Source organism: Ovis canadensis, chromosome 5 (genome assembly GCF_042477335.2).
Source record: "Ovis canadensis isolate MfBH-ARS-UI-01 breed Bighorn chromosome 5, ARS-UI_OviCan_v2, whole genome shotgun sequence".
NCBI lineage: Eukaryota > Metazoa > Chordata > Mammalia > Artiodactyla > Bovidae > Ovis > Ovis canadensis.
The window spans coordinates 96,851,248-96,873,081 of NC_091249.1; the positions used below are offsets into that span (position 1 = coordinate 96,851,248).

Sequence of the window (21,834 nt, forward strand, 5' to 3'; positions counted from 1 at the left end):
GACAGAATAATCTCTGTTCAACTCCAAGGCAAACCAATCAGTATCAGTTATCCAAGTCTATGCCCCAACCAGTAACACTGAAGAAGCTGAAGTTGAATGGTTCTATGAAGACCTACAAGACCTTTTAGAACTAACACCCAAAAAAGATGTCCTTTTCATTATAGGGGACTGGAATGCAAAAGTAGGAAGTCAAGAAACACCTGGAGTAACAGGCAAACTTGGCCTTGGAATGCAGAATGAAGCAGGGCAAAGACTAATAGAGTTTTGCCAAGAAAATGCACTGGTCATAGCAAACACCCTCTTCCAACAATACAAGAGAAGACATTACACATGGACATCACCAGATGGTCAACACCGAAATCAGATTGATTATATTCTATGCAGCCAAAGATGAAGAAGCTCTATACAGTAACAAAAACAAGACCAGGAGCTGACTGTGGCTCAGATCATGAACTCCTTATTGCCAAATTCAGACTCAAATTGAAGAAAGTAGGGAAAACTGCTAGACCATTCAGGTATGACCTAAATGATTATACAGTGGAAGTGAGAAATAGATTTAAGGGTCTAGGTCTGATAGATAGAGTGCCTGATGAACTATGGAATGAGGTTCGTGACATTGTACAGAAGACAGGGATCAAGACCATCCCCATGGAAAAGAAATGCAAAAAAGCAAAATGGCTGTCTGGTGAGGGCTTACAAATAGCTGTGAAAAGAAGAGAGGCGAAAAGCAAAGGAGAAAAGGAAAGATATAAGCGTCTGAATGCAGAGTTCCCAAGAATAGCAAGAAGAGATAAGAAAGCCTTCTTCAGTGATCAATGCAAAGAAATAGAGGAAAACAACAGAATGGGAAAGACTAGAGATCTCTTCAAGAAAATTAGAGATACCAAGGGGAACATTTCATTCAAGGATGGGCTCGATAAAGGACAGAAATGGTATGGACCTAACAGAAGCAGAAGATATTAAGAAGAGGTGGCAAGAATACACGGAAGAACTGTACGAAACAGATCTTTACGACCCAGATAATCATGATGATGTGATCACTAATCTAGAGCCAGACATCTTGGAATGTGAAGTCAAGTAGGCCTTAGAAAGCTTCACTATGAACAAAGCTAGTGGAGGTGATGGAATTCCAGTTGAGCTAGTTCAAATCCTGAAAGATGATGCTGTGAAAGTGCTGCTCTCAATATGTCAGCAAATTTGGAAAACTCAGCAGTGGCCACAGGACTGGAAAAGGTCAGTTTTCATTCCAATCCCGAAGAAAGTCAATGCCAAAGAATGCTCAAACTACCACACAATTGGACTCACCTCACATGCTAGTAAAGTAACGCTCAAAATTCTCCAAGCCAGGCTTCAGCAACACGTGAACCATGAACTCCCTGATGTTCAAGCTGGTTTTAGAAAAGGCAGAGGAACCAGAGATCAAATTGACAACATCTGCTGGATCATGGAAAAAGCAAGAGAGTTCCAGAAAAACATATCTATTTCTGCTTTATTGACTATGCCAAAGCCTTTGACTGTGTGGATCACAATAAACTGTGGAAAATTCTGAGAGATGGGAATACCAGACCACCTAACCTGCCTCTTGAGAAATCTGTATGCAGGTCAGGAAGCAACAGTTAGAACTGGACATAGAACAACAGACTGTTTCCAAATAGGAAAAGGAGTACGTCAAGGCTGTATATTGTCACCCTGCTTATTTAACTTCTGTGTAGAACATCATGAGAAACGCTGGGCTGGAAGAAACACAAGCTGGAATCAAGATTGCCTGGAGAAATATCAATCACCTCAGATATGCAGATGACACCACCCTTATGGCAGAAAGGGAAGAGGAGCTAAAAAACCTCTTGATGAAAGTGAAAGAGGAGAGCGAAAAAGTTGGCTTAAAGCTCAACATTCAGAAAACGAAGATCATGGCATCTTGTCCCATCACTTCATGGCAAATAGATGAGGAAACAGTGGAAACAGTGTCAGACTTTATTTTTTTGGTCTCCAAAATCACTGCAGATGGTGACTGCAGCCATGAAATTAAAAGACGCTTACTCCTTGGAAGAAAAGTTATGACCAACCTAGATAGTATATTCAAAAGCAGAGACATTACTTTGCCAACAAAGGTCCGTCTAGTCAAGGCTATGGTTTTTCCTGTGGTCATGTATGGATGTGAGAGTTGGAATGTGAAGAAGGCTGAGAGCTGAAGAATCGATGCTTTTGAACTGTGGTGTTGGAGAAGACTCTTGAGAGTCCCTTGGACTGCAAGGAGATCCAACAGTCCCTCTGAAGGAGATCAACCCTGGGATTTCTTTGGAAGGAATGATGCTAAAGCTGATACTCCAGTACTTTGGCCACCTCATGTGAAGAGTTGACTCATTGCAAAAGACTCTGATGTTGGGAGGGATATGGGTGCAGGAGGAGAAGGGGACGACCAAGGATGAGATGGCTGGATGGCATCACGGACTCGATGGACGTGAGTCTGAGTGAACTCCAGGAGTTGGTGATGGACAGGGAGGCCTGGCGTGCTGCGACTCATGGGGTTGCGAAGAGTTGGACACAACTGAGCGGTTGAACTGAACTGAACTGAATAACCTAAACTAGAAGTCACAAATACTCTGGTTATACAAGAGTTTTCTGTATGTTGCTCCATAGCAGCAGTCTGAGTAACAACACCCTACAATAACAACCTATGTAGATACTAACAAAATGAACTTAATGTAGGATATATATAAGCCAACTTCCCAAATGAGCAGTAATGCCAAAAGAATTAAGTATTAACTATAAACATGTATTAGTAGTTTTCCTGGAGTGGCTTCCATTTAATTTCTGGATTATCAGCTTTAAATGCATATATCAATAATACCTTGTTGCTATACTACATACCTTGATTATTACTCCAACAAAAGAAACAACAGTGTTTAAATTCCTGGAAAGCAACCAAATTATTCAATTCATTTTACTTTAATTTCCTTTTGTATGAGTCAGGGAACCATAGAACCATGTGAATAAGCTCTAAATTGTTAAGTTGTATCTTTCTCAGAGTCAGTATTTTCCTACGACTTCTGGGGAAAAAAAAAAAAAAAAAGGTTGATTCAAAGTACACCTAATAAATGTTATGGAGTGATGGTTTATATTCCTCATATTGCCAAATGACATAAATATTGTGTTTTCTATAATGCAGTTACATATTAAAATGCATACTTTCAGACTGATATACCAACATAAATGAGTCCAAGAAGTCATCATTAAACTTTGCATGCTCCAGTTGCCTGGGCTAAGCTTTGTTCCTAATAATTGCTTTCAAAAACAATTGACCCTGGAAGAGTTCTTCATGCCTCTTCCTATCCCAAAGTCAACTGACTGAATTTATAACACAGTCCCAATTAAAGTTATATCAGCAATCTGAAAACTCCAACCCTATATTGGTAAACTATGCAGCTACTGTAATAACATTTAATATTTCAAAGTAATCTTGAATTATGAAGAATACAAAACTAAATAATCTATTTAAAGTAATAAAGAAATGTTTCTTCAAACTGATCTATACCACTTGTCAAAGAACATATAGAAATTATTTCTAGTAACAATTTTGCTTATTTTTGTTTTCCTATTTGTAAAGTTGACTTCTGAATATATTTTATTTTTAAAGTAATCATCATGTGAACTCTACTATGAACTAAATAAGTCATTCATTAGGGCTTTTATTCTTCTAACTTATTTAATACTTTCCTTCATAATAAAGGATTAAAAGTTTACATACATAGAATAAACATTTACAGTTACTAGAGGAAAAATTCCAATAATGTGATTGTACTTTGGTATCAAAATCTAAGTTAATTCTGGTACTGAAAAGTATAATCAAGAAACTGCTAATTCAAAAATAAGTTGAGGTTTATGATCCACATATAATTTTGAAAATGAGCATTTTAAAAAGCAAAATAAAGCCTATTTTTTTGATAAAACAATTTAATAACACTAGCTAAAATATTTTAAATAGTGTCACTACTACTATTCTTAAGGACATTTTTATTAAGCTATTTATGTGGACTGGCATTAGGACTGGAAGAAGTTGAAGTTTTAGGTAGCAAAACACAGCAGAAGAAAAGATGACCCTGATTCCTTTGGAGGTGGCAATTTTGTCAGGAGGGTGACAGAATTACATAACTTTTTAATTCTCTGCATTTGCATGAACAAAACAGAATTTTTGCAAACATTTCAATGCTATATATGTGAATAAATTAGAAAATATCGTACTCAAAAAAGAGGTCAGACAGCCTAGTATATGAGTTATGTCAAAACTTCAAGAAACAGAAAATTCCTATAGAACATTTAAAGTGCTCCACAAGACAGAAGCTTCCCTTAATTCTGCATATCTACTAGTGCCCCCAAACCAAGCTCGGCAAATACAGCTCAAAATATCACTTATGAAAATAGATGTAAACATCCCAACTAAAATATTACCAGACCATATTCAGATATACTTCTAAATAATTACACACAGTAGCACAAACATATTACAAAGCTACAATAATTAAAACCATGTGGCACTGTCACATTACTGGAGAAGCAACCCAGTAAATATGCCTCTGAACTGATGCAAATATATACTATCATTTAGTATAATACATGCTTCATTTTCCAACAGCTGTTTTAAGTCATATCCCCCCACAGATAACCATTGGTGGGGAAAACAAATGGCAATTCTTACACATTTAAATATGATAACAAAAACAGAATTCATAAAGGAAAATAAAATGTATTTTACAAAATAAACTTGCTTTTACTTTTGCATAATAAATGTAATAAATATAAAGACAAATTAAACTTGAGACAATATACTTGCAACAGATAAGTCACTTCCTTAATATCTTTGAAGTCAGGCTTGACATAAATACCCTACATAAATATGAAATTCACTGTTGAAATACCTACCTCCTCCTTTTAACCTCCAAGACAATTTCCTTAGTTGATTCTCTGTTTCTCTCCATTAGAACGTAAGCTCTAGTAAACAGGAATTTTTGTTCCCTGTCTGTAATTCCAACACCCAGGACAATTCTTTGTGTCTACCTCTACTCAATAAAGTTATTGAATAAATTATAAAACTAGTAGCTTGATATTTATTGAAACAAGTCTCTAAATGTACACTGAAGTGTCACCATTAAAACTTTTCTTCAATGAGCATATACTTTAAAGTTCAAAAATAATTAAAACTTCAAAACAAAGGAGTTAACTGCCCTTCAAAAAACAAACAAACAAAAAAAAGCTGAAGTTTCTTTCTTATCACATAAAAAGGAGCAAAGCAATAGATTTTATAAATTTTATTCTACATAATCCTTTGCCATTATATCTTTTATAGACATATATGCCATTTTCAGAGCTTTGAGACTGGGAATGGAAACCACACAATTGCCAGGGTCACAAGCATACAAACTGTTTCAGAACCACTGCAGCATTTAAGAGAGGCAGAAGTATAGTTGCCCAAAGATGAATAAAGAGCAGTTTGCAGTGACATAAAGATTGTCATGACGCAAGCAACTCTAGTGAAGTTGATCAGTTGTGTCCGACTCTTTGCGACCTGTGGACTGTAGCCCACCAGGCTCCTCTGTCCATGGGATTCTCCAGGCAAGAATACTGGAGTGGGTTCAGAGGCTCTGGGCTCCTGGGCAGACAGAGCACCCAGGCTATCTTTTCCTCTCTGCCAAGTACATCTGGGCTCACAGGTGTCACTGTGTGGTGAGATGAGGAAAAGGAGATAGGTTTGGAGGAAAGTCATTGCTAGTAGAGCTCATGGGAGTGATCACCAGGATGCTGGGTAATTAGCAGATTAAAGGGCTGCCTGCAGTCCTTCACCTGCCAAGGAAAACCACCAAGGGCTTTGCCTTTGTTGCACATACTGTTCTTGTCAACGTTTGGTAATAAAATGACCGTCTGAAGCTTACTATCTTCCATATTCAGTGACTATGTTATTGCAATTTGATAATTTAAGGTAAAACCCAAATCTTGATTTTTAAGTGTTTATAAGTTAGACAGCTGTGGAAACAAGTAGGTAATTTATTTAGTCAGCTCTCAGCGTTTGCCTCTACTTACGTATTTATTGCTTTCTAAGAGTGTATCACTTGTGTCATAAATCACACGTCACTGCATTGGTGTGTCAAGTAGATAAGAATTTATTAAATGAGTTAATGGGTCTATCAAAGGAACACTTTTTTTAAAAACCAGAGAAAGATTTATATATGAGCAGCATTGTTTATCATCCATATTTTTCACTCATCCATGTATGCCATTCAGGCAACAAATATTGGGTACCTACTCTATACAAGGCATCATGTTTGCAGGTGAATATACACATTAATAGCTTCCCTGGTGGCTCAGATGGTAAAGAGTCTGCCTGTAGCATGGGAGACTGGGGTTCGATTCCTGGGTCAGGACAATCCCCTGGTGAAAGAATTGGCAAACCACTCCAGTATTCTTGCCTGGAAAATCCCACAGACGGAGGGGCCTGGCAGTCTACAGCCCAAGGGGTCCTAAAGGGTCAGACACGACTGAGAAACTTCACTTTCACTTTTCATACACATTAATATTCTTCTACCCCGATGGAGCTTGCAAGAATACATTATAAATAAGAGAGAAAAACAAATAAGCTAACAAGCAAGTGATTATATAATATGATTTTTGAAAAATGCTGTAATTTCAAAAAAGATCAGATAATAGAAACTGACAGGAATATACTGTGTGCGTGTGTGTGTGTGTGTGTGCATGTGTGTGCTGAAGCCTCAGTTACTTGGGGAAAGCTATCAGAAAGATTCTCTGAGGTTGTGCAGTTTAAGCTGAGGAATGATCTGGGAACAGAAAATGGCAGCATATCAGAGGAGATAGCTAGAAATAAATAAAGCAATAGGAAAAATACAGGAATAGAGACAGACGATGGTTTCAAGAAGATAATGAATACTTTACAGACCCAAAAATAAATAAATATGCAAAAAAAACTAAGGATGGGAATTTGTACATTGCATTATTATTTAGCTGATATGTACATGATATTAAAACAACAATAAATAGCAGAATAATATAATTTGCAGGGAAGAAATCAGATTATTCTGAGATTCTGTGGGCAGAGAATGCATCATATAGTAGTAATGATCATTATACTGAATACAGAATGAAGAAAAAATATAAACCAAAACTCCAGTGAAGGCTAATGCAAAACAAAATTATGAAATAAAAAAGGCATAGATAAGTATTACTTGGAAAAAGATGGTCTGATAGAAAAACTTAACCAGCAAAACAATCATATTTGCACAATTAAAAAGTACAGACTAATGTGAGTGGCATTATTTTAGGAAGCACATCCCTAGAATTCTCTTTTGAGACTTTGGCAAGCCTGTTGCATAAATATGTAGGCTACTTGGACAGATTCCAAACGAAACAACTAAAATGATGAAAGGAATGGCTTACAAGGACAGATTAAAGGAAAAATATGTACGGCTTTAGCATGTCAGAAACTCGAGAAGGAACATCATGGTTGACAAATATCTGAAACATGTAAATTTGAGAAAAAAAGAATTCTTTATGGACAAGGCTGCACAATTATGAGCATGTTACAAAGAGAGAGAGAGAGAAAAAAAAAACTTCCCATAGTAATAATGCTATTTTCCAGTAAGAACCATTTGAACAAATAATCCAAGATGGGCAAGGATTAAGGCACCATGCAGACGCAGACATTATACCCTGTAGCCTGAATTCTGCAGACCTCAAATATGCAGAGGCCTGAATAGGACAAAGTAGGTCAGGGCACAACTGCAGACATCTTACCCAGCTGTGCTTTAAATTTAGAAGGGATCCTTCCTTGGATTTAAGGCTTTTCTCTGTAATTTTGCTAAAGTGAGAAGAGTCCTGGACTTGTGTCTGCAAAACCTAGTTGTGAGTGCTTATCACTTGGAATAGAATTATTCTCTCTATATCTTTATCTGTCAATGGGGATAATAATAATCTCCTGAATTTTTGTGAGGCTTAAAGGAGCTGTTGCATATGAAAACACTTTCAATGTGCTTAAAAGCATAGCTCTTAGTGAACATATCGCTTATTTTAATGAGCTCAATGTGTCAAAAAGCATAGGATGAAGACTGTCAAAGAGCATGATGCCTCAGTTCAGTACAATTGCTCAGTCGAGTCCGACTCTTTGCAGCCCCATGAACAGCAGCACACCAGGCCTCCATGACCATCACCAACTCCCGGAGTTCACTCAAACTCATGTGAATAGAGTTGGTGATGCCATCCAGCCATCTCATCCTCTGTCATCCCCTTTTCCTCCTGCCCTCAATCCCTCCCAGCATCAGGGTCTTTTCCAATGAGTCAACTCTTCTCATAAGGTGGCCAAAGTATTGGAGTTTCAGCCTCAGCATCAGTCCTTTCAATGAACACCCAGGACTGGTCTCCTTTAGGATGGACTGGTTGGATCTTCTTGCAGTCCAAGGGACTCTCAAGAGTCTTCTCCAATACCACAGTTCAAAAGCATTAATTCTTCAGCACTCACCTTTCTTTACAGTCCAACTCTCACATCTATACAAGACCACTGGAAAAACCATAGCCTTGACTGCTGCTGCTGCTAAATCACTTCAGTCGTGTTTGACTCTGTGTGACCCCATAGATGGCAGCCCACCAGGCTCCCCTGTCCCTGGGATTCTCCAGGCAAGAACACTGGAGTGGGTTGCCATTTCCTTCTCCAATGCATGAAACTGAAAAGTCAAAGTGAAGTCGCTCAGTCATGTCCAACTCTTAGCCACCCCATGGACTGCAGCCTACCAGGCTCCTCCGTCCATGGTATTTTCCAGGCAAGAGTACTGGAGTGGGGTACCATTGCCTTCTCAGATAGCCTTGACTAGGACTAGGCTATTACATCTGCCTTCCTGCTCAAGAGGAAATCATCTCTCCTCTGAGTCATTATTTACCCTGCACTCCTGTGACATGGTTACCATTATCTCTCCGTGGCTTCTAGACATGAGATGTGGCCTGGGTTCCTCAATACAACTCATGGCTCCTCAATGCAACTTCCTAAACATTCTCCCATTCCTCTCAAACAACAGCAATAAAAACCTACCCAGTGTCAGTTTCATGCCAAAGACCTCTGTTCTCCAATATTACCCCCCATTCCAGTTATCTCTTGATCTCTGTACCACATTCTCTCAATCCTTAAAGATTTGTGTCCCTGGTTCACTCTCCTTGCCCCTAAAATATTTCTCCTGGTATAATTTTTTTGGAATGTTGGTACCTACATACATGATTTTTCCAAAGGCTTTGATTCTTTTCCTTCAAAAATCTTGTCTTCTACTCTCCTTCAATCATAACTATGGTCATACTTTCAAATTTATACTAATAATTATCAATAATTAATTACAGTGAATTACTGCAATCACCCAATCATCTTATTCCTCACATCATCACTTTCTATGTTTCTTACTCATTCCCCTTTGAACCCACAGCTCAGCCTTTCAAATTTGCCAGGATTTCCAGTGGATCCTATCACTTCTTGACAGAACTCCAGTTTTCTCATGGCCAGAGAGGGGAAAGGGACTTTGGAAATTACCATAGTCTGAGATTTCATGAAGCAAAAATGATGAAAGCATTTGGGCTTAAAACTTCCCAAATGGTTGAGTATCTCTTGAAATGGCGAACCCCAAAGAATAGGCTGGAAAAGGAAGAGAGATAAGAAGGACTGAAAATTAGAGCAATGATCAGAGCAAGTTCAGTGGGAATGAAGGACAAGGAGAGGTAAAAAGAGAGAAAATTCTAGTAAAAAATGGAATGTCTGAGAAATTTCAAGTTATGTTAAATGAGCAAATCATGTGATAAGAAAATCTAATGAATAGCATTGTCAGTGGGTACCTAAAAATGGAGATGGGAATATTTAGTGTTGGGAACTTCCAGGAAGTTTAACACCAGAATGTTAAGAGTCACAAGCTTCTGGGGGCAAATGATAGAGAAGAAGCCTTTGAGTAAGTTCAGGATGTTGTCATGGTTAGTAATTGGATCCAAAGAGAAAAGGAAGTGGTATATACTGATGGAAAGGAACTGCTAATGTTGTACTGAGAGGCAGTAAGAATATTTTCTGAAAAACCAAGTAGTACATCAACTCCTTCTCATCTTGTGAATTTAAAAACTGAAGAAAAAACAAAAAATAACACCAACTATAACTACCTCGAGCGAAATGGGATAGCAGAAAAGGGTAAAAAATATATATATTAAGTTGGAATCAGAACACACAGAATCAAGTTCAAGCTCTATTATTGGCTGCTTGAATTACAAGACATGTTGAATGTGAGTGATGTGACTTTCTTGAACTTCATGTTCCCTATCCATTAAATGACATTAAGAATGTTCTGCTTATGTCCCCTAGGATACAGGAAATGCTTATGAAATTTAAACTATTGTTTTATTATTATTATTTTAGGGGAATAAATATAATAATAAATCATGAATGGTTTATTTCAACTATAAAATACTGTACATGTGTACAGAAGATATTAACAAAGTGATCTCATATTAGATGATGTACTTTTCATTAGTTTGTAAAATATTTAAAGTAAATACAATTCCAGTTTTAAAAAATAAATCATATTTTGGTTAAATAACTCAAAAGAAATCATAAAATATAAATTTCTAGCTGATATGGTTTGAATACCATTTGGTGCTTTTGTTTGGCTACAATTTCTAAATGGGATTACACAGAAATAAAATTAAATGAGAATGGTATATAAAGCAAATAAAATACCTTCATTAACCTGCAGAAATGAAAACCTAGTTAACCTCTAAAATCTCTATGTCCTACATTATGTATCTGTTAACCTTTAAAGTCATTTTGTCCTACATATCTGAAAATTATAGGGAAAGCATGCTCTTACCATATCAAACTGAGTAACAATGGAGAAATGGAATCCTAAAAAAACAAGTAAATTATAAAAGTCAAGTTGAAGTAAAATCGAGTGGCAAGATTTTGAAGAAAATGCATTTTGAATCACTTCTCAACTTCTCTTTAATTCCTGTCTTCCCTATTCATATGAGTGATGCATTTTTCTGAAAGACATATTAACTCCTTCTGACCAAGTATATGCCAACCTTTATTTCTGAAGATGAAGAGATGTACTGATGTTTTACTGAATTTGAAAATTTAAAAAATATTGTCCTAAGAAAGTAAATATAATTTGTCCCTTCCAAAATATCCACCAGTTAAACAGAAACTGGACATGATGTGTGTATTCTACAAATAAGAAAATCATTTGACACATTATCTCCATGACATAGAGGATGTGTGACTTATTGAAATATAGCAGAGCCCAGTATTTAAGAAAGCAGGCTCTAGATTTAAACTGGTTCTATTTCTAATGAGATACTTAGTAGATTGTTTATTTGGGAGATTATTTAACCTCTCTGTATCTCTGTTTTCTCATTCATATGTAAATAATAATATGACTCACTTCATAGAATCCTTGTGAGAACCAGAGATGGTACTTAGAACATAGGAGCACATAACAAGTATTAAATAAATGTTAAATTTACTAACTATACTAAATAAGAATCAGATGTCCCTTGTTAATTTATCTAGCAAGATGCTTAAACAGACATGAAAGAAAAAAGATGAATAAACAAATAGGAAAGACAGTGTGGATAATATTAGAGTTCAGTTAATATTTGGAGCCAAACATGTGAGAAGAAATGAGAAGAAATGGGTATTAGAGATGTGAGCACAGATAAGACTGGTGCCTATAAATGGGAGACTACTCTACATTACTGGGAGGGGTTCCGCAAAATATTCCCAATAAAAATATTCTTCAGTATTCCCACTTGATTGTTCCAGTCTTCTCTGCTCAAGAGTCATGAGCCTATTTGACTTCGGCGGTGTCCACATTATCTCCAGTAGCAGTAAAATATAAATGGTCATCCTAACCTCAGTATAAGATGAGGATTATTGTGCATTCCCAGAATACATGCCTTTATCAAATACCAAGCATAAACCTAAAAGAATGCATGGTGTCCTGACCCATCTAGAGATTACTTTCAATCATACACAAAACCAGTTAACAAGAGATTAAAACTTTGGCCTTTCCATCTATGGAATGTTACACTATAGTAAATTATTTTTAAAGAGACTGATCAGTTTGATACTGACCTGTTTTAGAAAATGGAAAGAGTAAGGCTTAGCTCTAGAGTCAATTTTCTTTCTCCATAGTAACAATCACATACAAAAGTGCTTTAGTACTTAAAAAGCCTTCACTTAAATTCTTGAATGTAAATCCTCCATTCTACTTCATACACTATTAAAGCTTCTGTGGAACAAATCCTACATGGCTACTATCATCATCATAATGCATATGGTAAAACAGACAGCAATACATTTTCTTCTAAAATATAACCAAATAATTGCCTGACATCTGCATTCTGATATATGCTTCTTTTCTACAAAATTGAGTCCTGTATTTGATAATCTGTACCTTCATTCATTACTTTAGGAGAAATGCAATAAAAAATATATATATAAGAACATAATCTCTGAAATGATGGGAAAACAAAGTTTCAAACCAGCATATTCTTCAGATATGTCTCTTTTACCTTTAAACAGGTTTTCAAGCTTAAACATTTTGGACAAAATCTCTTCAATAATACACACATCTCAGTGCCTCTGTACCCCTGTATCCCTCAAATGTTGAACATAACGGGTAGTGAGTCTTTCCCTAGTATACAGGATCAGTATCTGCATCAATTAGGGCTATATTCTCTGCCAGGATAAAGCCTCTTGGCCTTTAGACTTAGCCTCTCCCCCATATAAAGGTTCCTAGTTTCTTACACTGTAAGGGAGCTTTGCTTTTACATATACTTTGTTCAATCTCCTCTTTGTCTAGTAGCTGCCATGTTTTATTGCTCTGATTAAGCCTGACTTATTACCTCATATGCCTTTAATTTTGGGGATTCAGTTTATAGTGAGCCTGGAAACCAAGCGAATAGACTCTTCTATATGATTTAAGGCAGAAATGCAATTATCTGTTTTAAGTGGTTAGGAGTTTTTGATGTTTTCTCCTAGGTTCTCAGCTCTGTGCTACAAGTAAAGCAAGAGACTTCTCTACAGGTGGGGTGGATATAAACTATTAACCAGTTGACAGTTTTAAGCAGGATACTCAGATTAAATCAAGGTGTAAAATCCTGAGTTGCTCCATAATTCAGATCCTACCTTATTTCCATTTATGTTTTAAACTTCAGGAGTTAGTAGTAGCAGCTTTACATTATCATATTTTTTTTTTTTTGTTCCTCACAAGAAAGCAAACTGCTAATGCCACAATGTGTTGGAAATTTGCAACTTTTCAATAATGATGACAAATTTTTATTGTGGATGCTGTGCCCTAGTTGCTAACCAGCAAACAAATGTTGGGAAAGGGGTTATTTGAGGATGTCTCTGTCACAGAAAGGATATACCACTGGAGACAGACTACTTGGCATGATATCAGTGACTTCATAAAAAAACTGAGAGAATTTGTATAATAGAAATGGTGCAGTGCTGAATCTGTTTTAATACTGTTAAATACTATATTACTGTTTAATACTGTTTTAAGAGTTATATCAGCAGATGCTAGAACTAACCTTTGAGGAAAGGTTATTCACTAAGGACCAATTAGAAATAAACAGTGTCAAGTCACTGACAGATACTGAAACACAATAGGCACATATACAAGGATTAACACCTGTCTGAAACAGGTAATAATAAAACTTTATCATGTCATTTCATCTTTTTTAGCCACATGGCTTATTTTGAAACTTACAAGTTCCAGGAAACATACACTTTAAAACTGTGACAAAAAGAATAAGTGGTAATCTCTTTCAGGACTATAGATCTGCACATATAAATAGTTGAATATACATCCACATAAATCAACAGAACAGCATTTCCATGTATAAAATTTACAGTGGATATAGAAAGCAAGCTTAAAAGTATTCCAAACATTTCAGTAATAATTGCTTTACTACAAGTGCCTCTTAGCTCTAAGTACATTTCCTTGTAAGTTACTCAGGAAACCCCTGAAAATTAAAGGTTCAACCTTGACATATATTAATTTCTGTGTGGTTGTTAGAACTACTCTGCCTCCAAGTTAACGTCCTGTGGTACAAGCAGTAAGTCCTTACAACTCACTTCCCCTTTCTTTCTCAGGGGAGCAAAGAAAACTAATAACATCAGTTTCACAGAAAGTAGAAAAGTCACTTTATGTGGATTTGCAGATAAGCATTTATTCCTTTATTCCCCTTGACCTGCATCCCTCCTTTAAAAATATCTCCATTGATTATCCTGACACCTGCTGGCAAGGGCACAGTGCATCCCAGTCTACTTTTCCCTTAAACAATTCCCACAAAGCAAAGACTGTTGGGGTATTTTCAGTAACAATTAAGTGGCAATTCATTCAGTTTAAGTACTTAATTTCCAGCATTATCATGTAACCATGAGAAAATTTTTCAATAATCTATTTCACATAGCCAACTACTTACGTTTTTATATATAAATACAGGTTTCTTTCATTAACCAAAAGATGGTAATCATTACATGGGCTGTGACTTAAAAAACAAAAACACGCTAGACATCTTCCTTAAAACACAGATAAGAACTGAATAACAGGAACAACTTGGCTTTGGTTTTCTATGATTTTTTTTTTAACATAATAAAATCAGCTTGCAAACTATTTGGGGAATAAACTCAAACTCACATAAACTCATAGGAGTAAACTGATTAGCTATGAGAGAATCCATACCATTAATTACATATTTGCAAAATTTGCTGTTTCTCATCTGATTTGAACTGAGTTCTGAAACCCACACTATTTTTGTGGGTTTCTTTATTTGGCAAGGAATATAATGAACTTACTATATCATAAATGATACTCAAAGCTCTTTGCCCCTGCAAGTATATTCAATAAACAACAAATATCAGAATTAACCTTCTTAGGCTTTAGGAAACTCTCAAATCAGTCAGGTTTTCACAACCAGATACAAGTGATAACATATACAGTCCATCCCATCCTCAAAACCCTTCAAAAGATGAAAAGTTTTAAAAATAAATTACCTAATTAAAATTTTTATCTTTAATATCAGTGAAAATAAGAGTTTGGACTACTAATTTAGAATCCGAAAATTGCCAAATTTGTACTTTGTCATGATTTTGAGTAACCAGGCTTTTTCAGTTTAGTCATGTATATTTTAACCCTTTGCATTGCTATCATTTTCTGAGAAGGAAAAGTCATATATCTAGCATTGAAGGCAAGTTTTAGTAAAATGCTTATTAAAAATACCCTACATCCTGAATACACATTTTATATAAACACTGATGATAAGATATTTGAGAAAAATAAGAGAGTTTTAATTTAGAGAAGAGTTTAGAAGTAAAAGACATTTGCCTGGTTTTGAAGATCTTTCTAAGTTCAAGACCACAGAAGGGAGAATAGACCATTTCAATTTTGTAACCCTTAATTTGTATTTTTATGTGTCTTCCCCAAACTATATAAATTTAAAACAAAATGCATTTCATCTCTAAGAAAATATTTTAAAATAATCAGAAAAAAAATTGTTTAGGATAGAGGGTGGGGGTGGGGGGGAATGTGTTTTGTATCATAACAGAGGTCAAGGCTTTGCACTGGTCTTCACTTAGTTATTATGTTTAATTTAGTATTTCAAAATTATTTTTAAATGTTTCACTTCAAATCTGAAGTTAGCATTTAAAGTACAAAATTAATGAGCATGCAAATCAGGTAATGAAGACACTAATGTGTAATAATTTTTAAAAGTACAGAAATCTGTTATTTCAGCAAAGACACTGTTATAGTAATTATAGAAGCATGGGTGTTTTTACTTGGAGTGAGATTATTCAAGTATTAATTGATTCCCATGTAGAATTAACTAAAAATCACCACTGATTAAAAAAGCAAATGCAAGTACCAGTGATTCATAGTATTTAGGACATGTCTAGACATTTTTAGATAGTGCTATTTGCTTAAAGACTTCAGACACAAACTGCAAGCACAGGGACAGATTGCATAAGATATCATGTGCTTGCTGCAACTGTATGCATGTATTGGATTTTTTAGAGCAACCCATAACGATGAATAATTTAAGAGTTAATAAAATATTCAATCTGACTGATCCATTGGTTTAATTTTAAAATAAAAATGACTAATAAAAAGAATTACATGTCCTTATTAAATCTTAGTCATTAATGCACATAAATTGCAACCCACACAGGGAACCAATTCATAAAAGGTATACAATAGGCAAACTATGTCTGGGCAGGTGGGGTGGGGGCAGTGCAAGGGAAATTTTCATCCTTAACACTGGCTTCAGTAAGTTTGTTCAAAGTTTAATTGTTGGGAGCTGTCATGCAAGATGCAGTCTGCCTTTTTGCAGGACTAAGGGAGAATAAATTAGAGAGATGCAAGTTTAACAAAAAGAGCTCAAGGAAAGCAGTCCATTTCTTTCCTACAGCCCTCTATCCCTTTCTCCACAGGTTGACTGGAATAAAAAGAGAAATCTAGCGAAGAACGTGGAGTATACAGTGCCGAAGCATTGTCTAGGAGCCGGAAAGAGAGCCCAGGCATAACACCAAGGTTGGACTGCCTGGCAGAGTAAGCTCCCTCGGCGCGGGTAGGTTTAGGTGCAGAGCTGGGATACTCTGATGATGCCCCAGGTCTCCTGCAACCAGACCTAGGGAGGCAAACTCGGCCCCACACGCTAGACGCACTTTCTCCTCCTCCACCCACTCAGCCCTCCACCTCCACTCGGGTACCGGACTGATGGTGGAGGCGATGTTGGCATGGAGTAGGTGCCCGTGTGTGCGTGAGTGTGTGCTTTTCGGTTTGGGGTGGGAATGCAGGCAGGGAAGGAAGGTGGAGATGGGAGTGCCTGCTGTTTTCCCTTCCATTCCTGCTAAGGGATCAAAGTGCAGGAGGAATCCAGAGGGGAAATAAGAGAAAGGAGAAATCTCCGTAGCGGGAGCACTGCCTTTTTCATATCGATGAGAGACTCCGCAGCGCAACTACAGAGCTATTACCATTCCTTAACCTTCAGTGGAGTGGCTGCCTCTGCCGGATAACTGGAAGGGCACGTTGTAAACGCCAGCGAGGCACACACCTACACACGCCTACACGCTGGGAAAAATAGCCACATTCTGGGGGAAGGAGGGAGCAGGGAAGCCCCCCTCCCCCCAGGAAGGGCTCGACCTGGATAGCTACTAGCTGGGCATCGAGGGTAACTGGCCAGGAACACCCAGCTTCTTGGGCAAATTGTAGCCCAAGAGTTCACAATTTTCCCGTGAAACAGACGGACAGGCGCACGGATAAATGGTGTAGAATATTCATGCAGTGTCTACTATTAAATGGATCAGAGTCAATGCATGTTTTAATCCAGCTACCTTTTTGGAGAGGCACAGCATTTTAAACCCTGTACTGCACTCAGCTCTCCACTTGAAGCAGCCTGTGGACCTTTTCATTACCCGCGGAACACTGAGAGGGGGTCGCCTGCATATGTGGGCGCAGAAGGGACTCAGGTCCACCTCCGATGACCCACCCAGGGTCCCTGCTGCTCCCGCTGGCCCTTTCCAGGCAGCCAACTACAACCCCAAAGCTAGTGGAGATGGAGCCAGAATGACTTGTATTGACAAGCCATCCTTCCAAGGGACCTGGAAGCCGGCTACGCAACTCAGCAGGCGAGTCCTCAAAGTCTTGTATTTTATTTTTTTTAACAGACTGGTTTATTTCATGCAAGTCGTGAAAACCACCACCAGACCAGCTCTTACAACTTTTCCGCTCTTGGGCGGGGGCGCCAGGGCTGCCTTGCAATGCACGATTCCTTATTACCAAGAGTTAGGCTTATACCAGGAGGAAATGCTGAGCAAAGCTTGGGGCCTCTGGGGTTACAGGAGAGGCGGGTTCCTGGGGTTTTTGTATTATTGATGCAGCACATCCAGGATGGGGAGACGCGAGCAAGCCGAAGGGACTTGTCAGACCCGTCTCCACCGCACCCACGGCCCAAACTCCCAGCACCAGGTTCGGATTTGCAAACTGCTCAGCGTGGGCCTGGTAGTAAAAGCACCGCACTCTGGAGGCGGACAGCCCAGTGGGTCTCCAGCCTCTTCCCCTTTCAACTACTCCACGCCCGCCCGGGGCGACCTAGCTTCCCTGGCTCCCCAGCGAAAGCCCCGCCTGGCGCCTGCATCCGGCATCACCCACAGGGCTCTGGGAGGGTTTGCTTGTCGACTGTGAGCCAAGCAAAATTTCTCTCCCTCCTCCCCATCTTTCCTAGATCTCATCTGGGTAACCCACACCCCCTTCCCAGCTCAGCCCCACCAACACTCCGCTCTGACTTTGCAAAGCACTTTTCCTGGGCACCCAGGATAGGGCGCGCAGCCTCCTCCGGGCCACCCACAGGGCTCGCCACTCCGGGCGCGCCCCCGGGACCGCCTCCAGCTCCTTCGCGGTGTCTCCCAGGGGGACCCACCGCCTGTCCCGGCCGCCAGCCCCTGGCCCTTTGCCTCACCTCTGCAGAACTGAGGGACGCTGAGGCTGAGCCCAAGCAGAAGCCAAGCAGCCACCGAGTGCTTCATGATCCCGTCTCTTGGACGTGACCCCGATGGTCAAGGGTCTTGGCGGAGGGTAGTGTCGCCGAGGTGGCACCGCAGGGTAGCGGCAGACCCCACCCCGATAGACGATTCAAGAAGATGTCTTCTTCCCGCAGCGTCTCCTGAAACAAATTGTCGGAGAGGACGAGAAAGAGGGGTGACCCAAGAGAGGAATGTTGCTTCCCCTTTGCCTGCGCTCTGGTGGCGCCGGGAGGTGGGTGAGCTCCGAGGAGTGGCCGGCGGGCTCAGCCTCTGCGGCGGGTGGGTCCCGGCCGAGGCGCGGCGGGTGGGGCGGGGCGCCGGGTCCCCGCGCCCGCGGACCCGCAGACGGTGCGCTCGGCTCCGGTCGCTGCGGCCGGCGGCTGGGCTGCCGACTTGGAGAACAATGAAGCGTGAGCTGGCGGGGAGCGAGCAAGCCGGCGGTCGGGAGCGCACTGTGTACAAACAGAGGCGGCGTGCGTGCGAGCCTGAGCCTCGCAAGTGCCCGCCCGCCCAGCGCACCCCCCACCCCCCGCCCCTTCCTTCTTGCTCCCTCCACCAGCCTCCCCCTCTTCGCCCCACTCCTCCTGTCTCTCTTTCTTCTTCTTCTCTGTCTCAGAGGTGGCTCCTTCTGCTGGAAGAGAAGAGGGAGACAACTGCAGCCACACCCTGGCACCTGCCACCACCTCTGAAGTTCCTACAGTGCCTGTACCGTCTGCATCCACGCCAGGGACTCCCCGGCTTCAGGAGAAGCACACTCAGAGTCTGAGATGCCCCTGGTTTCCAGCCTGGACTTTATAATGAACCACGTTAAGGAATCCCCTGAAGTCCCCGTCCGCAGTCTAGCCGGGAAAAGAAGTTAAGAGGTTTGGAAAAGTGGCTCTCTGGGGCACAGAGCTGCTTGAGAGACAGAACGCTGGCAAAGGGATCTGTCCCGGATTCTCAGGAAGCACAACCTCGTCAAGCAGGCAGACTTTCATCAGCTTAGACCGGGGGGATGGTCTACTACCGATCTGGCCACCCTTCAGTTGGCTCTAGGGTTGAGGAGAGAGGCTTGTGGGCTCCTCTATAAACCGGAGCAAAAAGGTGAAGGCACAGAGCAAGTGAGTGCCAGACACATCTTCTTAAGCAGGACATCTGTTTCAGACAAGAAATAGTGGGGCAAGTTTGCGGACCATGGAAGAAAATAAAAGACAAGGACAGATTCTTGAAGTATCACTATGGGAGATCACATTTCCTTGCTACCCACCAAAAACAATATAAATCGACTGGCTTTTGCAGTCAAAGTGGCCGAACCAAAATACAGCCCATGGCTTACAATAGTGCTTACTTCTCTATTTTCCATTTAAACTATTTGCTTGGGGTATACGGATTCAGCTCCAGCAGTTGCAGGTACCAAAATCAAAGTCTCAAAAAAAAAAAAATTTGTTCCCCCCCCCCAAAGAGGGGGGTAGGGAGAGAGACAGAAAACACATATAAAAAAAATTGAAGGAAACATTCTTGAAGGAAGGATTTTTAAAAATGCACTAAGAAAAAGATAGCAGAGGACAACTGGTCATGCAACTTCATCTCCTTTTGCTTCCTTGAGGCCTTTCAACTTCAATTTCTACCTTCCTTTGGAATCTGAAGTGAGATCAAGGATGCAAGACTGATGCAAAAGTAACATTGCCTACTGCTACAGAGAAGTTAAAGTATTGTACTACTGGCAAATAAACAAAAACTATGGTAACAACAAAAATTAAGTGAAAACAAGGTTTGTTCAGATCTCAAGTTTGGTGGGAGGTACAAGAACATTTTCTTAAAAATGATTTTGCTAAAGGAAAGAGAGAGAATCACTTTTTTACAGTCTGCTTTCTTGCTGAAAGCCATACATGTTAGAGCAAGGTGCCACTGTCTAGAGCTGCCACAAAGCAGCTGTAAACAATCACATTTCAACTTTCTGGCTCATCACTGTTACTTAATTTTGAAAGTACGCTATCAGTCATGTGGTCATATGTCCACTACAAAATATCTAGCTCTTTGACTCTTTGGCATGAGATGTTTAATATTAGTTTTAAGGTATTATTCCTAAAACATAGTGCTAAATCTCAAAAAAAAAAAATATATATATATGCATGTGCATACAGTTATATAACCAACAAGGATCTATTGCACAGGGAACTTGATTCAATATTCTGTGAATCTGAAAAAGAATGTATATATGTATAATTGAATCACTTTGCTATATAACTGAGACTAATATAAACCAACTCTGCTCGAATAAAATTAAATTAATAGCAAAATAAAATTAGAAACTAGTGACTCTGTGATGAGATATTAAAGGAAAAAAGTATGCCAAAAGTTTTGTTTACTTTCCTATTTATTCTCTGTTCATTTTCACTTTTCTGATAATATATGACCTCAATAGGAATGTTAGGAAGTTAAATAATTTTTTGGCAACAGTGTACATTACTACAATTTTATCTTTCCTTGGTTTTAGTTCTTTAAAAAAAAGCTCCAGGAGAGCATAAAACTACATTAAAATGCATATTCTATGGTCAAATGCCTGGAATTGTGACTATAAATGCCATTCTTATTACCTAGTAGTCGACTTGTAAAATATTTCCAGTTTAGGAGCTCTACTTTCTTAAGTCCCATTTCTAACTGAAATTTTATATATAGTCTTACAGTCTTATATTCATACTTCCCAGTACACAGCTACTCCTTTTTTTCCCCACTTACTGATAATGGACATGTACTAATAAGCCTTTTATTTGGAAAATTCCAGGCCCTTTACCTAATTTACATTTATAGGACTTGTTTCACTCCTACTAGCTTATATACAGCCTCTTCAGAAGTGGAATATAAGAAATGTTAAAGGATCACAAGAAACAGACATTTTATAAAAGGAAAAGAAAAGGTAAAAGGGCAAAATTGTTATGAATTTCTACCTTACATCAAGTGCTAAGGGACCTTTACTAATCACGCACAGTCTAACCTACAGTTTTATAGCTTCTCCAAATATATGCCTAGAGCACCAAAAATGAATCTATATATCACTTGAAGACAGCAAGTCCCAAAATATTTTCTGCAGGCTTATTTTCCCCAAGATGCTAATGGGAAAAAAAAAAGAGTTTCATAGTCAAATAATTTTGGGCAACATCACCTATCAAAGCAGTTCTTAAAGATTCATGGTGAATGTTAGCATATTAAAAACTTTGAAAAGTCCTGTGATTAAGAAACTTTTTCAA

General features: G+C 39.0%; 1 protein-coding gene and 1 long non-coding RNA gene across 3 annotated transcripts in view; one reads left to right on the forward strand and one right to left on the reverse strand.

The window, feature by feature from the left end:
* The window catches only part of EDIL3 (EGF like repeats and discoidin domains 3), a 476,676-nt gene extending 457,557 nt beyond the window's left edge, over positions 1 to 19,119 (reverse strand). The window contains exon 1 of one of the 2 annotated variants that reach the window (XM_069592585.2): positions 18,544 to 19,119. In XM_069592585.2, coding sequence (XP_069448686.1) covers positions 18,544 to 18,610 — 67 coding nt within the window. In that variant the 5' untranslated portion in view covers positions 18,611 to 19,119. The remainder of the gene's footprint in view (positions 1 to 18,543) is intronic. The other variant, XM_069592586.2, reaches the window with a different exon arrangement.
* LOC138441508 (uncharacterized) lies at positions 18,299 to 20,944 on the forward strand. The gene is made up of 2 exons (XR_011257368.1): positions 18,299 to 18,839; positions 19,224 to 20,944. It is a non-coding gene; the product is annotated as an uncharacterized lncRNA (long non-coding RNA).
* The last annotated feature ends 890 nt before the right edge of the window (positions 20,945 to 21,834 follow it).